The 22,798-nt window shown below is 38.3% G+C and overlaps 1 protein-coding gene across 1 annotated transcript in view; it reads left to right on the plus strand.

The window, feature by feature from the left end:
- Positions 1-22,798, plus strand: part of CTNNBL1 (catenin beta like 1) — a 61,458-nt gene that overhangs the window by 7,668 nt on the left and 30,992 nt on the right. Inside the window, exons 2-10 of the mRNA XM_085318372.1 lie at positions 740-928; positions 3,382-3,488; positions 4,419-4,558; positions 8,677-8,774; positions 11,125-11,218; positions 12,153-12,244; positions 15,308-15,380; positions 15,686-15,744; positions 16,488-16,636. Coding sequence (XP_085174498.1) covers positions 740-928; positions 3,382-3,488; positions 4,419-4,558; positions 8,677-8,774; positions 11,125-11,218; positions 12,153-12,244; positions 15,308-15,380; positions 15,686-15,744; positions 16,488-16,636 — 1,001 coding nt within the window. The remainder of the gene's footprint in view (positions 1-739; positions 929-3,381; positions 3,489-4,418; positions 4,559-8,676; positions 8,775-11,124; positions 11,219-12,152; positions 12,245-15,307; positions 15,381-15,685; positions 15,745-16,487; positions 16,637-22,798) is intronic.

Consider the following 22,798-nt stretch of genomic DNA (forward strand, 5'->3'; position numbering starts at 1 on the left):
CTTTCATACTTTTCTACCCTAATTAAAATGAGATTAGGGTTAATGCACTTTTTCTAGTCCCTGGCAAGTGACCCTTGATGTTGCCAATTAATTAGAAATTGTCAAATAAGATAATAGGTTGTTCCAAGCAAACTGTAGAGGTACATGCACTGCTTAAACAGGTTCCCAGCCTCTGCAGAATTGTAGTAAGCAACAATACTCTTGTCCTAGCTGGGACTTTGATTCTATGAGAGCAAACTTTAGACAGAAGGATAGGAGAAGTCAAGGGAAACTGGGGTACAACAAAAATTCAAAGTAAGCTTGTGTGATAGATGGGTAAAAAAATATCTTTGATTTCTATATGCTTAAGTATATTGGTCTTCTGTTTGTAAAACAAGAAGCTGTCTCAGTTGTCTTAGTTGATTTTGGATCCTTGATTTCCAGTGAAGCTTGTCTGCTGTATAATCAGTGGTCAGTTCAGTGTGGACATTCCTTTGAAATACTCATGTTTTTTCATTATGAAGATATTTTTCCCATGAATCACATTCATGGATCAGATGAGGTGTATGTTGACATAGCACTTGGTAGAGTTATTCATCTTATTCTTTTGATGGTCTGCTTCACTAAATTAAGCACATTGTAATCAAATCTTTTAAACAAGCTGTGAGAATTTCTTCAGTAAGTAGTGTAGTATTGGTGTTCTGGCTTGCAAGGTCAACAAAGGTTTGTGATCATTCACCTTATTTCTTTTTGCCTTTAGCCTAACAGGGGGACAAAAAGACCCCGTGATGAAGAGGAAGAAGAAATCAAAGCACGGAGGAAACAAGCTACTGCACGAGAACATAATCGCCACCGAGAAGAGGAGTCTGTTGCACTGGAAGAAACTGATGATGAGAAGAAGAAACTTCTTCAGATAATGGAGAGGGATGGAGAAGAGGAAGAGGAAGAGGTAAGTCACTGGTGTCATGTGGGAGAGGAGGCTGGAGAGGACAATTGCCCTTTGTTCAAAGGATTTTTTTTGTTATGTCATAACTCTCGAAGAAAAATAAATTGTCTATATCTGTTTGAATTCAAAGTGTCCATCTTAGAAAAGGGACAAATGCTAGCGTAAAACTCTCCATACATGTCATTATACTTTTCTCACTATGAATAATTGGAAGGGAAAGGAGAAGATACTTGAAAAAGATATATTAACAATGAAAAATAAGCAGTAGCTAAATTACTACTTTGTGATTTATATTTTGTTCTGTTTGGATGATGAGACTAACTGATCACTTTCACATGCCACATACAGCTTAAGGTTGTGGTTTTACTTTCTTATGTTGTAGGTTATTCAGTAATTTAAAACAGGGCTTCCCAAATATATTCTCTGAAGGTTTAAAAGAGAAAGGGCAYGTTTAAATTTTTTGTTTATTTTTTTAAAAAGCCTAATATCTGTTTTATGACAAGAATACCTAATTGCCTTCTAAAATGTATGGTTAGAAAATAGCTTCTGTATTTCAATTAGTTTTCTGTTATTCTCATCAGTACACTCAGCAGCCAGCCTCTACCACTCTCCCCCTCTCTCTAGTTGTGCAGCAACAGCAAATAAGCAAACATTCTTCTGTAGAAGAAAGGTCTTGGGTCACAGGAGGGGGGTAGCATCTGTCAAGGGTAAATGATTTCAAGCCTTGGAGACAGAAATCCAATGCAACAYTGGCCTTTCTGCCAAGGGCCAGGGAAAAGATCACTTTATAAATGTGACACATGGATTGGTATAAATCTAGAAGATATTTGCTTCTTGCTGGCTGTGTCCTGTTTGATAAAAAAAGCAAGTGATATTCACCACTGCAGAATCATGTGGGTTTGTAAAATATCATTGTCTTTCGTATACAGCATTKCTAGCATTCGTCTCCAAAATCTCCCTTGTTTTTTTGATGTTGAGCTATTGCCGTTACAGTTGTTGCTGATAGCTGAGAAAGATAATACAGGATTTCTTTAGCATTTGAGCTCCAGGATGAATGGATATAGCCAAAAGCTGTGACTCGCTAGAGTTTTGTGAATTTCTGCAGTGTGCAAGTCCCTTGTGTTTGTCAAGTACAGTTTACACATCCAGGCATTTTAAGTGATAGAAGTTCAAGGGTTCTTTAGAACCAAAATCTTGTGTTTATTATCTTGGAACGTTGTTTATGTAGGTACCTTCAAAATGCTCTTTTATTTCAGAGATGCTTACTGTATCAATATATTTGATGGAAGGAAGTTAATCTGTGGGATGCTTTTAATACTGGACAAATCTTAAATACAAGATATAGAGCAAACTGTGATGGCTGTAGTATAGTGGAATTTATTAAAGAAAGCAGAGAATTAAAATAAAAAAGGTTACAGTGTCAGAATCTGTGACAGTGTCTATGTGGATTGAAATTCTATTGTAGAAAGAATATAGTTTGGGGACTATAGTATTGATTACTTGAATGGGATGGTGACATGAACTGTGAAGCGCTAAAGCAGATTAGATTTGAGAAAGCAGGAAATCCAATAATAATAGAAGACTATCTTCCTATTGACTGGTGTTATTATTGTAATGGGGCTTGCTGGAGGAGTTTAAATTTTAGATCTCATAAGATTGTTGCTTAGTCACTAATCAAAGAATCTTCAAGAGCAGAAGCAACTTTTGATTTAACCCTGAACTGGAGAGATGCATAACTTAAGATGTGGAAGGTCTTTTTTTTTTTTTCTTTCTTTCTTTTTGAGAACGTCTTTATAATAGGGATTGTAACACAGCCAAGTTCAGCATACTTGTGCAAGCGGGGAGAGGTTGCACAAAAGGTTTTATACTAATGTTTAAACAGGAGAATGTATGTAAATGCCAATTGAGAAAGACTTCAGAAGAACTCCAAAAATAAAAAGAAAGCACAAGAGTGCGAGAGAGGAGACTTTAAAAATAAAAGTGAAAGCTTGTCTAAGTGACAAAGTGAGGAAAATACAAAGAGCATAAACTCAGAATTTAGATCTACAAAAAGAAATGATACAATAGAATTCTGAAAAGAAACTTCCTATATAAAAACTGCTAATGCAGATTTACTGTAATATGTCAGTAGCAGAAAGGCTCACAAAAAGCTTCTGGAGAACTTTCAGTTGGTAAACCTCTGATTTATAAAAACCTAGTTTACAAGAGTTTGCTCTGGGGAACTTGCTTTKATCAAAATTGGAGCAAATCAATAAATGAATGGTAATCTGTATGAGTTTTGTCAGCTTTCTGCAGTGAGACTTCCAATGATTGCAATTTGTTCCTTTGCTATATCCCTAATGGATTTGGGCCTGTACAGTCTTATCACATCCAGAATATTGATTATTATTCTGCTTTTTGCTAGGAAGTTGTTCCAGCCATCCAAATTTAAGCTCTGTGTTTTGCAATTTGATTAGGAGGAACCTCTGGATGAAAGTTCAGTGAAAAAGATGATTCTCACCTTTGAGAAGAGGTCTTACAAAAACCAGGAGCTGCGGATCAAGTTCCCTGACAATCCAGAGAAGTAAAATCATGCTCAGCTCCTCTGTGTTGCCCTTTCTTCCTTTGCCTTGTTTCAGCTCTAAATCAATTTATTGAGTATACAGATATTTTTGGTTGCATTAAACTTATGTAATGGCAGTTAATGCCATGTAGTTCTTATAAACTGTGTTTGAAACTAAGATTGTTAATTAAAAATGGCATTATTGAAACTGCTGGTGATGAGAGGTATATGGTAAAAAGATGTCACTTGCAACTGCAGCATGGAGAAGAAAGTCCTGGTTTATTAAACTCTTGCTGTTGTTTATATGTCAGCTAGCGAAGTTTCAGCACTAAATTTCTACTTTGCTCTTTGCATCTTGAGAGCACAGAAGTTAAATAAGGCTTTGTAAATTTCCTTTTTTTCGTTAGGTATCTAAATAAATGGCTTTGTTCTCAGAAGTGTGAGCTAACTAGCTGTTCCCAGCATCAGTGTTATTACCAGCTGGCAGGAGAGAATGATCAGCCATGCTGTCCAGTATGTGATAGCTGGCAAAAGTGCATCACTCTGGAGACTTTTTTTTTCTTTATATATTTATACAGGGTTTTCTCTGTTTAGTTACAACTCCTTGATCTTTTGGAGAAGTTCTATAACTTTCAGATTTATGGAATTGTACTGAATCTACTTAATTACTCTATGCAACATATATTGTAGGAAGGTTATACTGCTGTATGATTAAACTTCAAGGGGCAGCAGCCAGACAGAATGAGGCACAAACTGCTTATAGTGAGTTCTGAATTCAGTGACTCTGTGAGGTGGCCAGAACGGATCAGCATGGGGTTGTGTGGTAGCTGGGTGCTTAAGTCTTGCCTAGTATCTTGTGGAATGCCTTGCTCTCTCTACTGAAAGGGTTGTCTGCTRAGCACAGTGGATGTACTTCTTGCCTCTTCATTAATAATTTTTGTCTTGCATTAGGTTCATGGAATCTGAGCTGGATTTAAATGACATCATTCAGGARATGCATGTGATTGCGACTATGCCAGACTTGTACCACCTGCTGGTGGAGCTGAATGCTGTGCAGTCTCTCCTTGGGCTGCTTGGACACGACAACACRGATATCCTTTATTCTTAAAGCAGTGCTCTTATGGAAGGCTTTTTACAGACTTTTCTGTAATCTCTTATATGCTAGTTTCAGAGACTGCTGTATATGTTTTTCTCTTCTTTCCCACTGCACTGAATTTATGTCCTTTTTGGGGTGAAAGCTTTCTTTGTTCAAGTAATACTGATCCTGAGTTTTTTTCAGTGGTAGTGTTCTCCTTTTTTGTTTTATGAACTTTTCATCTAAGTTTGAGTGGCTGCATTAGAGTATAGATAGGTGAACAACYCAGGAAAAACTAAAGTATTGGATTTGCAGCATATAGTTCTCACTACCTATAGACTTTCACCTTGAATTGTCCCCAGTAAAAGTGAAATTAGTTACTCCTTTTTCACTGAGGGCTGAATTTTCTTATGTTTTCAACCACTATGGAGTAGCTCATTGTAATTTTACATCCTAATTTATAACTATGATAAATTCTTTGTGTGTTCATATATTTAATTTGGTCTTCTCAAGGTTTGAATGTGTGGGTAGCCCCTCTAGTTGCATGAATATCCAGAGATATTTCCATGATGAATCATTTCTGGTCTCACTGAACCTGACCCCTATGTGCAGCTGTCTCTTGCTTCTCTAAAGATCTGAGGACATCTTGGAGAGAGTTTTCAGTCTGTACTGTATGTTAAAGACTTTGGTAATCCTAAACAAGGACAATACTGTTTTTTGAGTATCTTGCTGCCTTGGCACTTAGCCACCAGCTGATAAATAGAATTATATTTGGCTTACTATTGTGCAGAGTCTTTAAAAGTAGAGCTTAATCTGTGTTGCTTTTAAAATATTCCACAGTAGATTAAACTGAAAAATTGTGCCATGATTTGAGATATCTTGTGTCTGTGTCCTGACAAATGTTAGTGAATGGAAGGAACAGTGAAGCCTAGTGGGATGCATATTGGACTTGGGGCTTCTGGTGGCTTTTCTTCTTACCTTTTCTTCACTTAATGACCTTGGGAAAATCATTTAATTCTTGACTTCCTTGTATTTTCTGTAAAGAGATAGGTGATGCTTGCCTGCTTTTCTGAGATGTTTTGAAATATGCAATATTAAAAGGACTGGTAAGTGCTAGCTCTTGTGGTTTGATATAGGGTTCTTGGATTTCTTTCTTTTTTTAATCACTTTTCCATGTAGTACTATGTACTAAAGAAACCATAATTCATTCTTTCTAAGTGAGCAGTGGTTAGAATATAAAAAATAAAACACAAAAATATTTTATTGCATAGCAGTTTCCATTACAAAACACTGTTAACATGTTTGGTTGTTTTGACTGGTAGTTAACTTAACCTTGGTAGAATGCTGATTTCTGCAAAACAGCAAACACTGCTGCTTGCCTTATCTGTGATCTATAATGGAAATTATTCTCAATTGAATGCTTGTTAATGATTTACTGTTTTACAATGGGAATCGCCTACTATGCTAACCAGTTTCACAGTCATCACAGTTTAATATTTTATTCTTTTAGCCAGACACCGCAGGCATTTGTGTGCTATATAAGGTTGTCTTAAATTTGTCATTCACAAAGTAAGCAAACTATAGGGATTTTGACTGGGATAGTCGGACTGGTTCATAGCGCCCTTAAAAGCTGGACTGTACAGGAATATGAAAAACCATGTCCCAAGGTCATGGCTACGGTTGAGAACTTGTCAGGATTTTCACTGTGAACTTCTTTTAAATTGGTTTGCAACTTGCCTGTCAGTTAGTTTAGGCATAGAAATTTGGCCTGTGAACTACAGTTTTGAAAGAAAAAATATTCTGTGTTATAAAACTTGATATGTTTTCAGATATGTTAGAACCAGGACAGAAACTGCAGTAATGCCTTTCTTATGGTAATGCTGCTGCATATTTACAGAATAGAAACCCTGTTGAAGTGAAGCATCTAGACAGATTACAAAATAGGGTACGGCTCAAGGTTTTTTTGAGGTTTTTGCTAAAACTTAGTGGGAAAAGATCTTAAAATAAGTTCTCCCAAGAGAATACTAAACAAGTGATTCCTCAAGTTTGATTTAAATTTAGTGTCTTAGGGGACTATTGCAAGGAGAGAAAAGCAATATTTGGGTTGGGGGGTGCAAATAATCTGCTGAATCAAAGAATTGAGTAGTTTTGCACAGAACATGTGAATGGAAGATGATCACCAATAAGATTTAATTAATGAAAGTCCAGAAAACCTCAAGTGAGGTCTTGTTTTTCTTCTCCTAAATTCTTCAAGACCATTTGACATTGTCATTGGAAGTCTCAATAGAAGCTACCTGGATAGGAATGCCCTAGAAAATGGACTCTCTTCTGGCTGCTGGAGAGATTCGAGCACAGTTGCATGGTAGCTGGTCAGGGGTCAAGTTATACTTAACCATTTAAATTCATTCTGTGGATACAGCATTTATGTTCATGTCTTAAATGTCTTTAGAACTTCTGACTTGGTGTAGCTTGGGTTGATCATATTCTGTTCCCTCGCTCTCTCCTCTTATATTATGTGTTAGCCCCCTGACCACCTTAGTTGTCATCCGCTCTCCTCAGTCCAATATGTATCTCTTATTGTGGTAGCTGAATTCTAGATGTTGCCACATGGGTGCCAAGCAGCCAGTATGTTCTCTTGATATGCTGATTTTGCAGTTAGTAATGCAATGCCGTATGTAGTTAACCTTCATCACCGCAGTGCCACACTGCTAACTCATATTCAGCTTGTCCACCAGGATTTCCAGATTCTTTTCTGCAGAATTGTTACTTCTGCAGTCAGTCCCCAATATATGGGGTTGTTCCATCCCAGATGCAGGCCTTTGCATTTGTTGAACTCAGTGCAGTTTCTGTTGGCCCCTTTCTCTAGCTTGTGTTACTTAATAGTTGATAGATGTGACTCCTTGCAGAATAAACTTAAGGCAGGTTGTTTTCTCTTAATTTGTTTATTGAGTCATGCCCTAACTTGCTTTTAAAAGTTGTACCTGATACCTTCAACCATGTTTTTATGTAAGTGACTGTGTGCCCAAAAAGTAATAACCRTGCTTCTGTTTGGTTCCTGATGGCAGCTTCAGGTAGAAGTGATAGAGCAATCATCTGAAGATGCATCCACCCTCGTGAAAACATACAGATAGCTTTGGCTTGGTTAAGGACTATTGTAGAGTATAAAGAAAGGAGTAATCATACTGATGTATGTGTTCTGCAGTGCCTACACATAGGTTAGCTTGGGATTGGAACAGGCAACTTTATTACAGGATTTCTTGAGACTAGATAAGTCAAGACTGTAACCTTATTAAAAATAGCTGTATTAAAATACCTTTCTTATTGCTACTTGTGTGTCTGAGCAAATGCATAAATAGGAGACCTGGGAGGCTGGTTTGTTAGCCTGTGAATTTTAAAGATTCATCACAAAATTACCATATAGTACATGCTGAAAACTGCATATCCTGCTCTATCCCAGCGGGAATTGGGGAAGATTGATCAGAGTGTCTGAGAAAATAAGAAAGTGGGTCTAATGAGATGGAATATGTCTCATTGTACAAGAGAGCTGTGTAGCAGTCAAGGGAACCATGTGTTATGCAGCCTGGTGTTAATGAGTGAAAATTGGGCTGGCAGAAGCTATGCTGTTCYTGTGAGGTACATGGTTATAGGAGCCTGCTGTCCTAATTGGGCCAGGCAGAAAGGGGTTATCACTTCTGCTTCATGCAGTGGCCTTGTTAGGTGCATGCTGTATTAGGTTAGCAAGGGTATCACTGAGAGGATAATACCCARATCGGATTATTATAATGTATTTCTCTGTGCTTATATTCATTGTTGATAATGCAAGATGGTGACTAGTTATACCAGCTCTATAATATTTGTTTTAAAAATGTCAAAAAGCAAGTATCATCAAGTAACAATAAAATTATCTGATCTGGTGAGCACACGATGACATTTGTTTTATTATTCCTAATTGTTAGTGCTCCTTGATATTTAGTTTTCCTGAAGACTGTCTTCTGAAGTAGTCTTACCTTAGTTGTGTAATGCACTGCCAGCTGTTCTGGATCATGGCATGAGCATGCTGGCTTAGAACAGAGAAGTGTTATTATGATGTTAAATGTGTCTGTCTCTGTGTTGGTTGTCCTTAACATCTTCCACATGTTTCCATAGCTGTGGTAGACTTGCTTCAAGAGCTGACTGATATAGATACTCTCCATGAGAGTGAAGAAGGAGCTGAAGTCCTCATAGATGCGCTAGTAAGTAGTAAGCTCTAGCTTGTTCTAGATGACTGAACAATGGCTGCCTTATCCTGCAGAGCAGTGAATACTCTGTCTGTCACACTTTCCACAGCTTGTGGTTTTACCTAATACTGATACCATGATGAAGTTGCTAATTAATGTGTCTGTTTTCTTATAACTGAAATGCTATAATTAGGGCTCTGATGGATTTCTTTAATGGAATCTCAGAGTTTGGGGAGTAGGCTGTTCTTGCAAATTGTTAGACCACTTTCTTTTTTGGAAGGAATATGCTCATATTTCAAAATCTGTGTAGGCTGGGGGATTTTTTTCATACAGTTAGGGAGAATAAAGTAGTATCTTTGRCTTGGATAGTGTTCTACTGAAAATCAAGGCTTCCTTGGCATTTTTTTTCTTCTTTTACAAAAAAGGGTGATTTCTTTTCTCCCTAGAAAAACTGAAATCTGAGGCCGAGCTCAGGTTGTTATCACAATGTCCCTGCTGTCCTTCATATATTTTAGCCTAATCTCTTGCATAGGGAGACCAGTAGATTTCTGCCTGGTAGTTGTTTCAAGCAGAATAATTTGTGGCTGAACTGAAACATGTGTTATTATAGTGAGGTTACACTTTTTTCTTCTTTTAAAAAGAAAGTAAAAGCTTGAAAACTTTCAAGTAACAGAGCTAATACATTTTAATGGTGGAGGAGAGCTTAGGTTTAACGATCCTTTTTGCCATAGAGATTAAACAACCTATGTGCAGTAGCATTGCTGAGTCTTCCATGCTTTCTGCCTAGTTAATGCTCTTGAGCGCCTCTTGTCCTCTGTGTTGATGGACCTCCTCTTTTCTTGGCATTTTTGCTGGGTGCCTTCTGCTGTTAGACTTGAGGAGAATGCCAAAAAGAGCAGAAGCACTTTGTAGAGAAGTGATGCCCAGCAAAAATGAGGATCTACATGTCTATTCTCCTTTTAGGCAGCTTCTGCTAGTGAATTGCTGCATTTGTGAAACATTCTGAATCAGTCTTGTTCTGTAACGATTACGTTGAAATTGAAAGACAGGGAATTACGGGTTTTCTTTTCTTTGTTTTGTTTATAAAAGATCAGGGTGAAAAGGCTGTTTTTCTCCTACAATCCTTYTAGTTCAGTCACTATAATGCTGCCTTCCAAAGGTTAATTACAGTAGCCCTGAGCTGAGTTCCTCCAGATGGCCTCAGGACTATTTTTAATTACTATCCCTTGATGGAAAGATTGCTTGATGAATGAAATGGAAAAGAGAAACTGGTAGAGAAGACATTTTCTATAAAATGTGCTGAGAGAGAGTAATCAAACAAGTTCTTTCTATTTTCCTTGTAGCCAACCCCYTGATAATAGCCAAGTTTACAGATTTTGTTTTTCTTTTTGAAAGAAATAGGTCAGCCATATCTCGGGAGGAATGTTTAGATATCTGCTTTTTAGATGATGTTTTGTTTGTTCATTGAGAAAGTAGGTGTAATCTTTTAGGTTACCTGTGAAGATTGTTGCATTGCCTTCCACAGCAACTGGTACCTTTATTTTTCCATGGCTTCGTTGTTCAGCATTCAAAGACAGTGTTTTGAATTGGAATGATAGTTTACACTTCCCAGGCTCGCAACTGTGATGGGAAACTCACCAAAGTCATACTGGACTTTGTCCCATTCCAGTTTTAAAAGCAGACAACTTGTACTAGCTTTTTGRTTAGGGGGCTGGAATCTCACTTGCAAATGTAGATTCCCATACCTGCTGTTGATCTGTTATTTGGGTTTCAGTAGCTCACTCAGGTCAACTTGGTATATCCACCTTACTAGGATTTAAATGCAAGACTGGTATTCATATAGGTTTTGCATTTGAATATACACATTTGGCCATTGTTCCTTCAACTTTATCGACATCTTAAGATGGAAGATGTAACAAAAATGCAGATAGACCAGCAGTAAATAATTGAAAGTAGAAGAACTGCTTGCAGAGCTGACAGCTAGCTAATACTTGGTGGTTTGTAGTGTCTAGTGCTTAAGAATTCAGAGGAACTATAAATCAATTGGGGGTGATTCAGGGAATAAGGCTGTGACATGGTTCATATTTTTCTTCCAGATGTTCTTGTTTCATRAGAAACACAAAATTTTCTAATTCAGAAAAACATTGTGATGGATTTACTTGATGAATCCTTTGCTAGCCCTGCAATTTTAGAGCAAGATTGTTAATATCTCCTGAGGTGTTRTGTTATATATGTACACATACACGCACGCACRCATATGTATAATATCTGTTTATTTTAATCSTTTTCCCATCTCCCTGTTCTCCCTCCCATATCTTCCTTTTTTGAATCCTCTTTCTTTTTTCTTGTAACTGTGGCAATTTAGGTGGAGGGCCAGGTTGTGGCCTTGTTGGTCCAGAATTTAGAACGCCTGGATGAAAGTGTGAAAGAAGAAGCTGATGGTGTTCACAACACACTTGGTAAGTGGCTGTAGCAGAGCATCTTGCTTCTTTCTGTATTTTGTACAACGKGAGGTAGGGTTACCCCTCTGCTTCCCGTCCTCCTCTACCTTCTTTTTCTTGAACTGCCGACACCGAAGTAAAGCTAGCGTGAATTTCATTCAAGCCCAACTTTAACTTGCTCATAGTAAAGCATAAATCTGTTGAGCTAGTGTTTTTCCATGACTGTTTCCAAGGTGCCTCTTCTCAAAGTGATTATGTAAGAATGCGCAGATATACAGATGAAATTCTGTGCATTGTGCCAAAAAGCTTATTTTACTGACCATGTGTTTACTCCATATTCAGCTATGAACCCTACTCTACTCAGTTATGAGAGCTGTTCATGTCTTAGAATATATTTAACCTTCATGTGGTAAAAAATTTACATTTTATAAGACTATATCATTATCCTTCTGCTCCCCAGTCTTAACTGTCAACATAGTTACTCTTTTGCAATGTGTTTCCATTGTTAATACTCAGACCATCATCCACTTTTTTCAGTTGCTCAGGTTGGTAAATCCTTTGATTCCTTATGTGTCTGAGGACTGGAAGAATGAGAGATCCTGGAAGCAAGAATTTTGGATTTTTTGCAGATGCTGTTGTGAAGGATCAGCTCTGGTTAGTTTAAGTTTGCACAGTGGAAATTGATACCAGAATAAAGGGAAAATATCTTAGTCTTCTTCCAGCAGACGTGATATCACACTGAAGACAGACTGTGTTAGCAGTGAAAAAAATGAGACAGTATTGTACACCTGAGCTTGAGGAACCATCAAAACCAGACAGTTTTGCAAATAAGTAACTTTGAAAAGAGCAGTGCAGCTGTAGGAAGGACCTGGCAAAGCAGTGTTGATACGGGTGAGGGCTGAACTGCAGATGGRGGAGGGGAAATTAATATTTTCTGTGTCTATTTTCTCAGCCATTGTAGAGAACATGGCAGAGTTCCGACCAGAGATGTGCACAGAAGCTGCACAGCAGGGCCTMATGCAGTGGTTGCTCAAGAGGCTGAAGGTGAGCTTATTTTCCTGTTGCCGTTTGAGAGAGATCACAATAAAACCTGACAAGCTGGTGGTCTGCAAGCTAGAGTATTTGAGATAGCCTTGGGCTCTTTAATATTATGCCAAACACTATTATTAGCTTTTTTGGTTTGTATAGGTTATCTTTCTTTGTTACAACGTTTGTGAATACAGTGAATTTAACTTTCCTCAAACTGTAAAATGTCCCTTTAATTATAAACTAGCAAAATTGAAAGAGATGACTGTGTATAAGAAGGTCCACACAATGTGGTTTAAGTCCATGAGTAGCAACGATCTGATTTTTGTAGTGTCTACTGGAAAGAATATCTGTAATGTTGTGTCAATCTGGATGTCTTTACTTTCTGCCTTTTTTTGAGGATGTTCTTTTTGCTAACRTGTCCCTGATTGTGCCATGAGAACTACAGTCTTGCCGTTATTGCAGAGTTGGACACATGACAGCACTACAAAACAACGCTTGGGCTGCTGTGATTTGATTAGCCTGAGTAGCTGTGTTACCATTGCATTCGTAGCTCAAGTACCAGCAGTGCTAGAGTTCTGCCAGAACCTGCCTTCCCTTTATAGACCAGTTAGTATGAACTTAAAACACTACTTAAATGAAGCCAGGTGGAAGTTCTTTTGTGTGTTGGTAGAAGCCAAGTTAAGGACAAAAAGCCRGTTACAATTCAAGGCTTATATTCTCTGTTTTTAGTTTAAATGGATATACTTTATCTTCTGTGCCTTGTCTTACATTGTAAACTTGTATAATAGAAAGTATCTTTGTTCTGTTTGTATGGTTCCTCTGTAGTGGATTTCTGGTTCATGATTAAGACCTCTAGGAAAGTAAAAAGCTAATCTATAAGCAATGAAACTAATAAAGCCTTTTTTTTTTCTTATGCATTTATTTCCTACACCTCTAACATATTCCTGAGTCTAAMGTATTGTATTTATTCATCTGGTGCTGTTGGTAGCTTTTTCTTCAAAGAGTTCATCTAATTGCCTTTTGAATTCAAATATACTTTCTGATATTCTTTGCATCCTGTGGCAGTGACTTACACAGTTTAATTCTGTMTTGTATGAAACAATACCTAAACGTTTCCTGCAAGTATATTCTAGAGAATGAATTGATAGTTCTACTCGTTTATAGTGTTACTGAAGAAAATCTAGTGGTCAGATTCTGGGTTTTATCTGGACTTTATTAGTAAGGCATGATTAGCACTTCACTTCCACACTTAAGTATCTTTGCAGTTAGGCCTCTGAACCACAAAATATATTCCAACAGTTTTCTAAGCCTGCAGATATTCTTCTGTGCCCCTTACATACTTGTTAGCAGAAGTAGCCTGCAAGTCGGACTGCTCGTGTAACATGATCATGTTTATTTTGCTTAGAAACAAACAAAAAAAAGTTGATTTTGTTCCAGGCAGGTACATACTGAGTGTAAGTCTGCTATCTGCTTTGTAATTTTTCTGGCTGCTTAAAGACTTAGAAACTTGGGAAAGCAAAATAACCGCAACTTGGATTCCCCTGGTTGATGCAAGAGAAGAGGATTGTTAAGGCCTGAGAAACTTGGTGCTGAATGTGTGTATTTTCTTTGTTCTTTGGTGTTAATTTCATCTGTGTTTGGGGGAAATGTGATCAGGCAGTGTTTTCCCTTGCTTACAAGATGCCAGTGTGGAGAGATGCACGCTAATGAAACCTCCTTCAGTAACCTTTGCTTTTGGCAGTACTTGGTTTTGCATCTCTCACCCTGACAGACGTGTTTAGTATTAAACCCGTATCTCATCATTGGGGTGGAGCACTGTGATGCTGAATGCTGTCTGTAGGATGAATTTTAAAGTCAAGGTTCTGTCTAGGAGTCAGTAAGGACATCTGGCACACAGCATAGGATGTGAATTTCCATTTTCTGCCTACATTTCAAGTTGCATRATTGTATTCTGACTGGCAAAATTGCCTCAGAAGTTCAGATGGAGAGCTTAGCAGCTTAGTTCTCCAAACATAAGCCTGGTTTGAGTGATGCTTTTTGCAGCGTTCAGAGAACAGAACATTATTTCCTAGCTCTCGTCCTACGACAGCAGTTAGTATGCGCTGTAATAGGAGCYGATAGAGTTGTATAGCACCCAGCACCTGCCACGTTCCCCCTCTTGTACCAGCTTAGAAGTGGTACATAAATACCATAATCCATAGAGTTGATGGGCAACTTTCARAATGAAAAGCTTTATTTTAGAGTCCGTATTTTATGGCATTTTGGATTTTTCTGCTTTTCATGTTTTTATGTTGCATGATGTTAGTTTATTGTGACCTTTCTTGTGGCAGCAGATTGAGATAATTGGCCCATATGTAGCCACGTGCAGCCAGATTCACTCACTCAAGCTGTGGGTAGCCCTGTATTTGGCAGGGGGGAATGCAGGTGACAAATGCTATGTTTTAAGCCTAGCACCTACTACTTTTTACTCTTTTTCTCTTGAACAGTGGAATAAAAATAGCTAGTTACTGATTTGGTTATATAATATGACTTTTTTTTCTTTCCCCCCATATTTGAACATGGAAGAAATGTATGAGCTGAAAGCTATGCAGCTGTGCAGAGTAGCCCTATCTTCTGGTTGTGACATCGTGGTACTCATATCAAAGTTTGAAAACTAGTAATTACTGTTATGTGCTTTTTGGAATTCAATTTTTGGTGGCAGGTGCAGACTTTAAGAATAGGGGTAAGTCTGAGTACTCWTATAACAGTTACAGAAAATTTATGACAGGAAATAGATTCTTTCTTGCAAACAACGGTATCCTTTCTTCCTCAGGCTTTTTGAGCCATCTCCAGCAAACCTAATTATGTARGGCTGTGTGGAGGATCAAAGTTGACTTCCACCCCCCACCTAACTCCCTGTCACCTCTGRTTCCATTAAAATAATTATTATTTTGTCATTGAGTCATACAGCAAAATTWCTGCTTTTGTGTTTTGTTTTAAATGTTGCTCATGCATTCAATGATTTGGTTAACGTATTCTTCAAATCTAATCAAACATAAGGTGTCCTGATGGGTTTCTTGRTCCTTCTTTCACCAACAGGCTAAGATGCCTTTTGATGCCAACAAGCTGTACTGCAGTGAGGTGCTGGCTATTTTGCTCCAGAATAATGATGGTGAGACATGCCTCTGTTATTGATATTCTGTTAGGATAGGATCCAGGGTTGTTTCAGATCATGACAGCGCTCTTCTGCCTTTTGGCTTCCCTTTGCTTGCTCACACATTCTTTCTCACTCTTCTTTCTCTCTCTTTCTCCTTCTCCCTGTCTCTCTCTCTCTCACTCTGTCTTCAGCTTTTGTACTCTGTCAAGCCATATTGATTTTGTTTGCTGATGTATCAGTGTTAGATGGCTGTAAAATCTGACAGTTGCTTCATTTCTCTCTCTCTCTCTCTCTTTTTTTTTTCTTTCCCTCCTGTCTAGACAACAGAGAATTGCTTGGGGAGCTGGATGGGATCGATGTGCTGCTTCAGCAGTTATCTGTAAGTAATTTGCAAAYACCATGTCTACCATCAAGAGACTCACAGGCTGGGTGTGAGGGCGTGGAGCAGATTCTAGGTGTAGCACTGTCCTAGAAATCTCTAGATACTAGCACAACACTGCTTTATATTTAGAAGTGATGTTGTGCCTGTATAACTTCTACACAAGCGTGTTGACAACAGTTAGTGAAGTTAATGCTTGTTTTACAGATGTGAACTTTGAGGTACACAGAAGTTAAATGATTTTGTTATAACTATACAGAGCTGGAGATAGAAGGGGTTAGAATTTGGCTGTCTGACATGCYCTGTGCCAGATGCCAGGGTGCCTTGCCTCTCTGATTTGAGCTAAGTGTAGGTAGTATGTTCTTTGCTCRCTTTTATTTCTTGAGCAGATGGTAGTATTGCCAGTAAGTTAGGGTGCTGTAGAGCATATCCTTTGGGCATTATGCCCAGTAACAATAGTTTTATGGTTTGTGCAATCAGTGAATATGCCTTTCCCTTTGGAGGYCCCCCATTGTTTTTCAAGTTGTGTGTTAAACTGCTACTCATTTGGTATACAGTCAAGGCAGCAAAGRGGCAGTACAACTGCAAGTGAGAATGTGTCAGTGATTGCTGCTGTGATGACTGGGGCCTTATGCTTATCGAATGCTTAGAGCTTATGATGTAAAATGTTCCTGTATACCCTACATCAGTGTGAACATTAGGCCCTCTACTTTTGGGGATTTTTTTTGTTCTCTGTCATACAGGTGTTTAAACGACACAATCCTAGTACAGCGGAGGAACAAGAAATGATGGAGAATCTGTTTGACTCTCTCTGCTCCTGCCTAATGCTCAGTTCCAATCGTGATCGTTTCTTAAAAGGCGAAGGTCTACAGCTGATGAATCTCATGCTTAGGTACAGAGATAACTTTGATTTTTCTTACCTGCTTTTGCAAAAACATGTTCTGGCTGGATATTTCTGGGTTTTTATGTATATGTTTTTCCCTTTATAAAACTTGTGTGTTAGTATGTCTGTCTTTTTTCAGAATGATAGTTGCACCTTCTCTGACCTATAAGCTCCACTTTTTGTCTTTATCTTTGTTTCCTAACAAATGGGGTTATCACAATAGCTTCTGGAAAATAACAGCGCAGGTTTGTCTGGCAGACACCCAGTAGAAAGAATGCTATAGGTTAGGCCACTAATCCTCTAAGGATTTAAGACTCCTGTAAGGGTAGGAGAGAAGCTTGCGTTTTTTTCTAGGGAGATTTTTTTTTTCCCTTTGTTCCTTAGTTCAAGTTTCACGGTTTTGTATAGCTTCTGAGATGGTGCATTTGTGGATGTTAATACAAAAATTGCTTTTGTGAAACGAGCATAAATGTGCATTTCTTCTTGTGACTTGTTCTGTCATACTTTCAATCTCCAGGGCTCCTGCTACCTCTTTGTTTTTACTTCCTAGCCTGGTACTGAATTGTATCTTTTCTGAGTTGCCTCTGCTTCCTCTAGACCTCTGAATTGCACACAGCAGGGGCTTTATCTCACTTTCCCTGGTGTTCTAAGCTGCATGCAGTGCCTGGTTAGCAAATGCCAACAAGAAATGATGTATTCCTGCAGTGCATGGCTGGGTAATGTGCAGCAGCAGGGAACTGAATAAATAACCAAACGTGGATTATTCAGATAGGAACTCTGGGTTTTCTTGAGGCTAATTAAAGAAAGCCTCCAAAACTAAGAATGAGAGGGAAGCCTCTCTCTGCCACTAAGCTGCTAAGCTAGCCTGGCAGAACTAATTACTTGAAGTTCTTCTGCCATGTGGGTGGGACTTAGTGTTTCAATTTTTAATAGCTCTCTTCCCTTTTTTGGACTCTGCTGTTTACCATTCGCTGTACCAGGGCTTCAGCTAGAAAATTATGACAAGAGGAAAATTTCTGCCTGGAATTTTTTTTTTTCCTTCCTCCCTCTTCTCCCTCCCGTAGTCATGAAAGAGTTCTGAGGAACAAAGTATGATTTAACTGCCAGCAACATCTGCGCTGCTGTTTGTGCTCTAGGTAGAGCTGAAGTTCTGGAACATTGAACATGTGAATGCACATCTGGAAGTAACCTGGAAGCAGGCCCCTGCTCTCATAGGCAGTCATGCCATTAGTTTCATCCATTGACATAAACTGTTTTAAGATGAAATATGGATGTTTTCTGGTCTCCATTGTGTCAAGAGTTTTCTAAGACCTCAGTCTTTTGATGCTTAGGAACCTAATTTATTCCACAGTCTGTATGGRGCTTGAGCAAATTTGAACAAATATTGAACAAATAATGTGGGCTTATAGGCTGACTGCTTCTCATCTCCAGACCAGCTTTCTTTTTGGCCCTGACTTGTACCACACTGCAAATCTCATCTAGAGTGAGCAGTGCCTAATTGAACATAAAGAGAAAACTTCTAAATCCTAATGATGCTTTCAGACTAGGGTTGAAAGTGTTAAGTGGAAACCTTTATTGCTGATTCATGGTTTTCCTCTTTCTGTGAACTGTCAACCTCTCTCTCTCTCTCCTTTTTTTTTTTTTTTTTCACACTATCTGTACTGTTGGTATGGCAGTTCACTCCTATATTGTAATACATAATAGTCCTTTTTGTCTTAATATTCATAATGGTTGAAATCTCAGGATCCTGACCCATATCATCATGCATGTAAATTAAAATAGGTGAAAACAGTGAATATCTGCATATGTTTAAAACTATTTTCACCTAAAACCTTGGCTGAGCCAGAATCACAGTGCTTGTTTCTTGTCCTGAAGTTTTTACTTCTGATAGATGTGATATTTATATTTCCTTATCAGTGCTATATTTTTGCTTCCAGAAGGGGATTACACAGACAAGTGTCTGTATTTAAATAGTTAACTTGGATCTTCAGAACTGCAAGATTGTGGCGCTTATTTCTAATGTCTTTTGGCATCTCTTGGAAACTAACTTTTCCAGTTCTGAGTGTTTGATGTTTTGACAGTTAATTAAGTTAAATTAAGTAGTAAGAGAATGATGTTAGAGCTAAATGCTCTACAGCTCATCCATTTGGGATGATTAAGGTACAAAGCTAGTTTGTGGTGATGAATAGTAGCAATAAGATTCTGCTAGAAGGCAGCTACATTAGGAGGAGAAACTTAGAACATCTCAGCTGCTGCCATGAAGGTTATGTGCTTACACAGATGGTCTTGATGTGGTCAAAGATAGAAAGCTCTGCTGGACATAGTGTCTTCACTAAATAATGAATAAATAAACGTACTGTGCACACTGGTTACCGCCGGTGTGAACTGGTGAGGAAAGTAGTTGGAAAACTTCAGGGAGTGTGCTCTCAAATACCAAAGTAAGGTGTGTCTGAAAACTGGCACTGCAGTTTTTTAATGTTTTAGTAACAAGAAGGTATTAAATGGCTATTATGTAATCTTGGGGAGTTTTCTTGATGTATATTTGGAAGTTACAAGTTACTTACAGTTGCTCAGACTTTCTTGAATGCTACTGCTTTGGTAAGTGCAGGCTAGCATTGTAATTAGGGGTCAGCCTTGATAGTTGTGATCCTGAGAACTTCATGGGAAGATTATACTTTTGTATCTTCTTGATATCTTGTTAATGGAAAATAACAAAGAAAAAAATGTCATTCAGGGGTGACTGACGACTTCATCTATAAACCAGACAGAATATCTTTCTTTCCTGTCTATATCCTCTGAAGATTGGGGGCAGAGATCTGTTTTTTTTTTTGTTTTGTTTTGTTTTTTAATTTACTTGAAAAGTTGAAAGTTTATTGACATGATGTGAAATAGATGAGCTGTATGAGAATAGAGATACTATGCTTGAATCTGCATTACTGTCTTTGAGAATGTAGCATTCTGTATCTAGTGGTTCCAAATACATTTAGTGATGCAGTGTTCCTACGTAGTTGTTTCTGTTAATGGTTATGTGCACAGGGTATAAGAGAATTGTAGCATCTTTCAGCTGAACTCTTAAGAGATGTTCAAGAGATTCCTTTTGGACAATAAAGTAAGGAAAATAGAACTAGTTCCCTTTATGCTGAGATTTAAACTTATGGCCATCAGCAAAAGATGCAGTTGTCTTCTGTGAGTTTATTGGGAGCCAGAAGTGGCATCTGAAAATGAGCATGATCCTGTTCCTGCAATTTGTGTTCATGGCTATAGAAAGCAATGATCTGGACGTGGTGCTGTGACCAGTCAAGCAGGTATGTGTAAGGTAAATAAGAGGGTCCAGGAGAAGACCAGATTAAGAAGGACAGACCTTGTGGACAGCTTTTTTTAAGTAGACAGTATTGAAGAAGGATGAGAGCACGGATATATACAATTATTCAAGACTTCACATCTCTGCAGCGGTGGAGGCTTGTTTATTTTATGTAGTATCTTTATCAACATTTTATCAATAAGATGGTAGCCACTAGCAGAAGGTTTATAAATGCCACATAGAATTAAATTYTCTCTTTAACCACAATTCAAGTTTTATTTTATTCTTTTAGTCAGGAAACACTTTTTACTATGCAGTCTCTCAGTCCTGCTTTAGCAACCTCAATGCAGATTACCTTAAAAAGCCAAAAGAGAGAAGCAGGATTTTAATGTCAGTTTCCTTGCACACATTGACAGAAAACTTACTGCTTTTGTTGTAAAATTATGTTATGGTTTGGAGGAGATGCAACCACTGGATTCCTAGGGGAGGTGTCAAAAAGATTCTCTTTTTCACAGGAAAAATGGCATGTGGTGCTCTCAGTCATTACCTGAAGGTGCATGTGTACGCACAGACAGATGTAGCAAAGGGAGTTCATGAAGTTTGCATCACTTGGACAACACAATCTTCTATTCTAAAGCTATTCAGTAGATTTTCTTAACCTCACAAAAACATTTGCTGCCTATATAGCAAAAACAAAGTGGGAATAGGCAACTCCATACTGCTCCCCAGAGCTCAACTATAGCTATTTCAGGGTATATTTTTCATGATTATTAAAATCCTTTTATGTTTWCTTGTCCTGCTGTTCCTAATGACCCCGTAGAAACTTGGAATGTCTGTGTACTGAATCTTCTGGTTAATTAAACAGAACCATTTTCTACAGCACCTGTCCAGCAGATCTAGTGTTCTACATTTGCTAGTGTTTTGGAAAGTGACAGATTGTGTTATGCTGCAGTGGAAAGACCAAATATTGTTAGTAACTTCTCTTTTTGAACTAGTAGACATACCAGAAGAGTTTTCTCAAATACGGTGGGGTTGAAAGAAGAAAAACAATGGTTACTAAATAAAGTTGTAATTTAGAGTTCTCTGTAAAGTCCAAGGTCACTCCCCATTTGGTGATACTCACGTGTACTTGTCTTTGAATTAGCGTTCAGCTGGAAGTTACTTGTGATTTCAATAAACGCAGATGAGACTAAGATAAACTGCTTGCCCTTCAGTAGAATAAATATTTCAAGTAAAATCAACTCTAGACAGTCCAGTCAAACAGCTATTGATCTCTAAAAGCCTGAACTTAAACCCAATGAATATTCCAGAGTTCAGCTCTCTGCAGCCTTCCTTAACTCTTGATCAATATGCAATTACTTCCCCTGAAAACATTTCTGGTATTGTCTAGCTGAAAGAGTACTTTATTTCTAGCTTTCTGTATAGGAAAGGTGGTGTGTATTGTGGGGGAGGGTATCAAGCTTTTTATACTGCTGTCTTATTTTATACTGTTCTTCACTGCATAGTTAATAAGTAGAATTTATTGTGGCATAAGATTTGAGTTGAGGTTGGTGAATTTGAAAACCACTTAGTGCGCATCAAAAACCTCTGAGATTGCAGTGGGCAAAGTAGCTTTTTTTAGGATAGAATGTTTCCGTATGTGAAGTTTGCGCCTTGTTACAGGTTCGCAAAGATAGGGCTCTGAAGGGAAGATCTTTTCCACAACTCTCTGGAGCTTGGGCTTCAGAAAGCTCTGGGCTTTTCTGAAGCTTGATTTTAATCTGAYGCTGGCTCTGTCATGACAGGAGGCTGCCGATGGGCCGGGTCTGGGAGGCGAGTGGTGGGGTGGTCTCCGTGCGCAGCGTTTGCCCGTCAGAAGGCTGGTCCACTCTGCGGGCTTTCAGGAGGTGCGCGGCCGAGGCGAGTGTGCAAGGGTGCCCTTCCGTGAGAGCAAGCGTGGAGAGGGCTCGAATGAGKGATGTTTTGTTCTTCATAGTTTCTTATTCCACGTCCACCAATAAAAACTGAGTACCTGACAGCAACGCAGTGTAACTGCTGTGAGTCTGAGGATGACTGTTCTCATCGTCTGTCTGGGGGAAGAGCACACCTTGTTTCTGCGGGGATTTATTTTTAAAATATGCATATGACTACGTATTTGCTGGAGAACAAATTGTCTCTTGGAGAAAAGAAAGAGGAGATCGTTACGCTTTTAGAGTGGAAGGTGATAAGGGTTGTGACTGTCCTATACCTAAGGGAATTTATTCCATGATTGGACTGGCCTTTGAGAAAGCGGTAGATTCTCGTTCTTCAGTTCRCATTAGCTCCCACTAACATTTACCTGATCCATTCATTTTATAGACTGTTAGTGACTGCTTTTTCACTTCATATTTCACAAGGTATTTTACGTATTCTCTTGAATTAATTATAATTTTTTGTTTCTTATTTGAGACATATAGATTTTTAGAGATGATTTTCGGAGTGTCTATCATGAGTGAATCTCCAACATTAAAATTCTGAAATTTTATTAAAGCAGAATAGATGAAAATCTATCTGCTTCCCTTCAAACACGGTTTTTGGAGACAGGATTTTCTTCAGCATAGCTGATGTCACTGCCAGTAAGAAAATCTTGGAGAGCTCATTGCTAATGTTGTCAACTGTTGCTTTATAAATGCCAAATTGGGATCTCGGCATGTAATGACAAGCTTTAATTTAATTTCAGCCCAGAGTTATTTGATGGAATGGTGATGATAAATGATTGTCATTGCTTTTGTGGGGGAAGTTTATTTACGTGTATGTGTAATAAACATTTAATACAAATCATTATCTTTAAGCTGGTTTGTTGTTCTGTGATATCCAGAAAGGTGTGGGAGATGTACTCTCTGATACAAAAC

Source organism: Rhea americana, unplaced genomic scaffold (assembly GCF_003343005.1).
Source record: "Rhea americana isolate MKP2758 unplaced genomic scaffold, rheAme1 scaffold_531, whole genome shotgun sequence".
NCBI lineage: Eukaryota > Metazoa > Chordata > Aves > Rheiformes > Rheidae > Rhea > Rhea americana.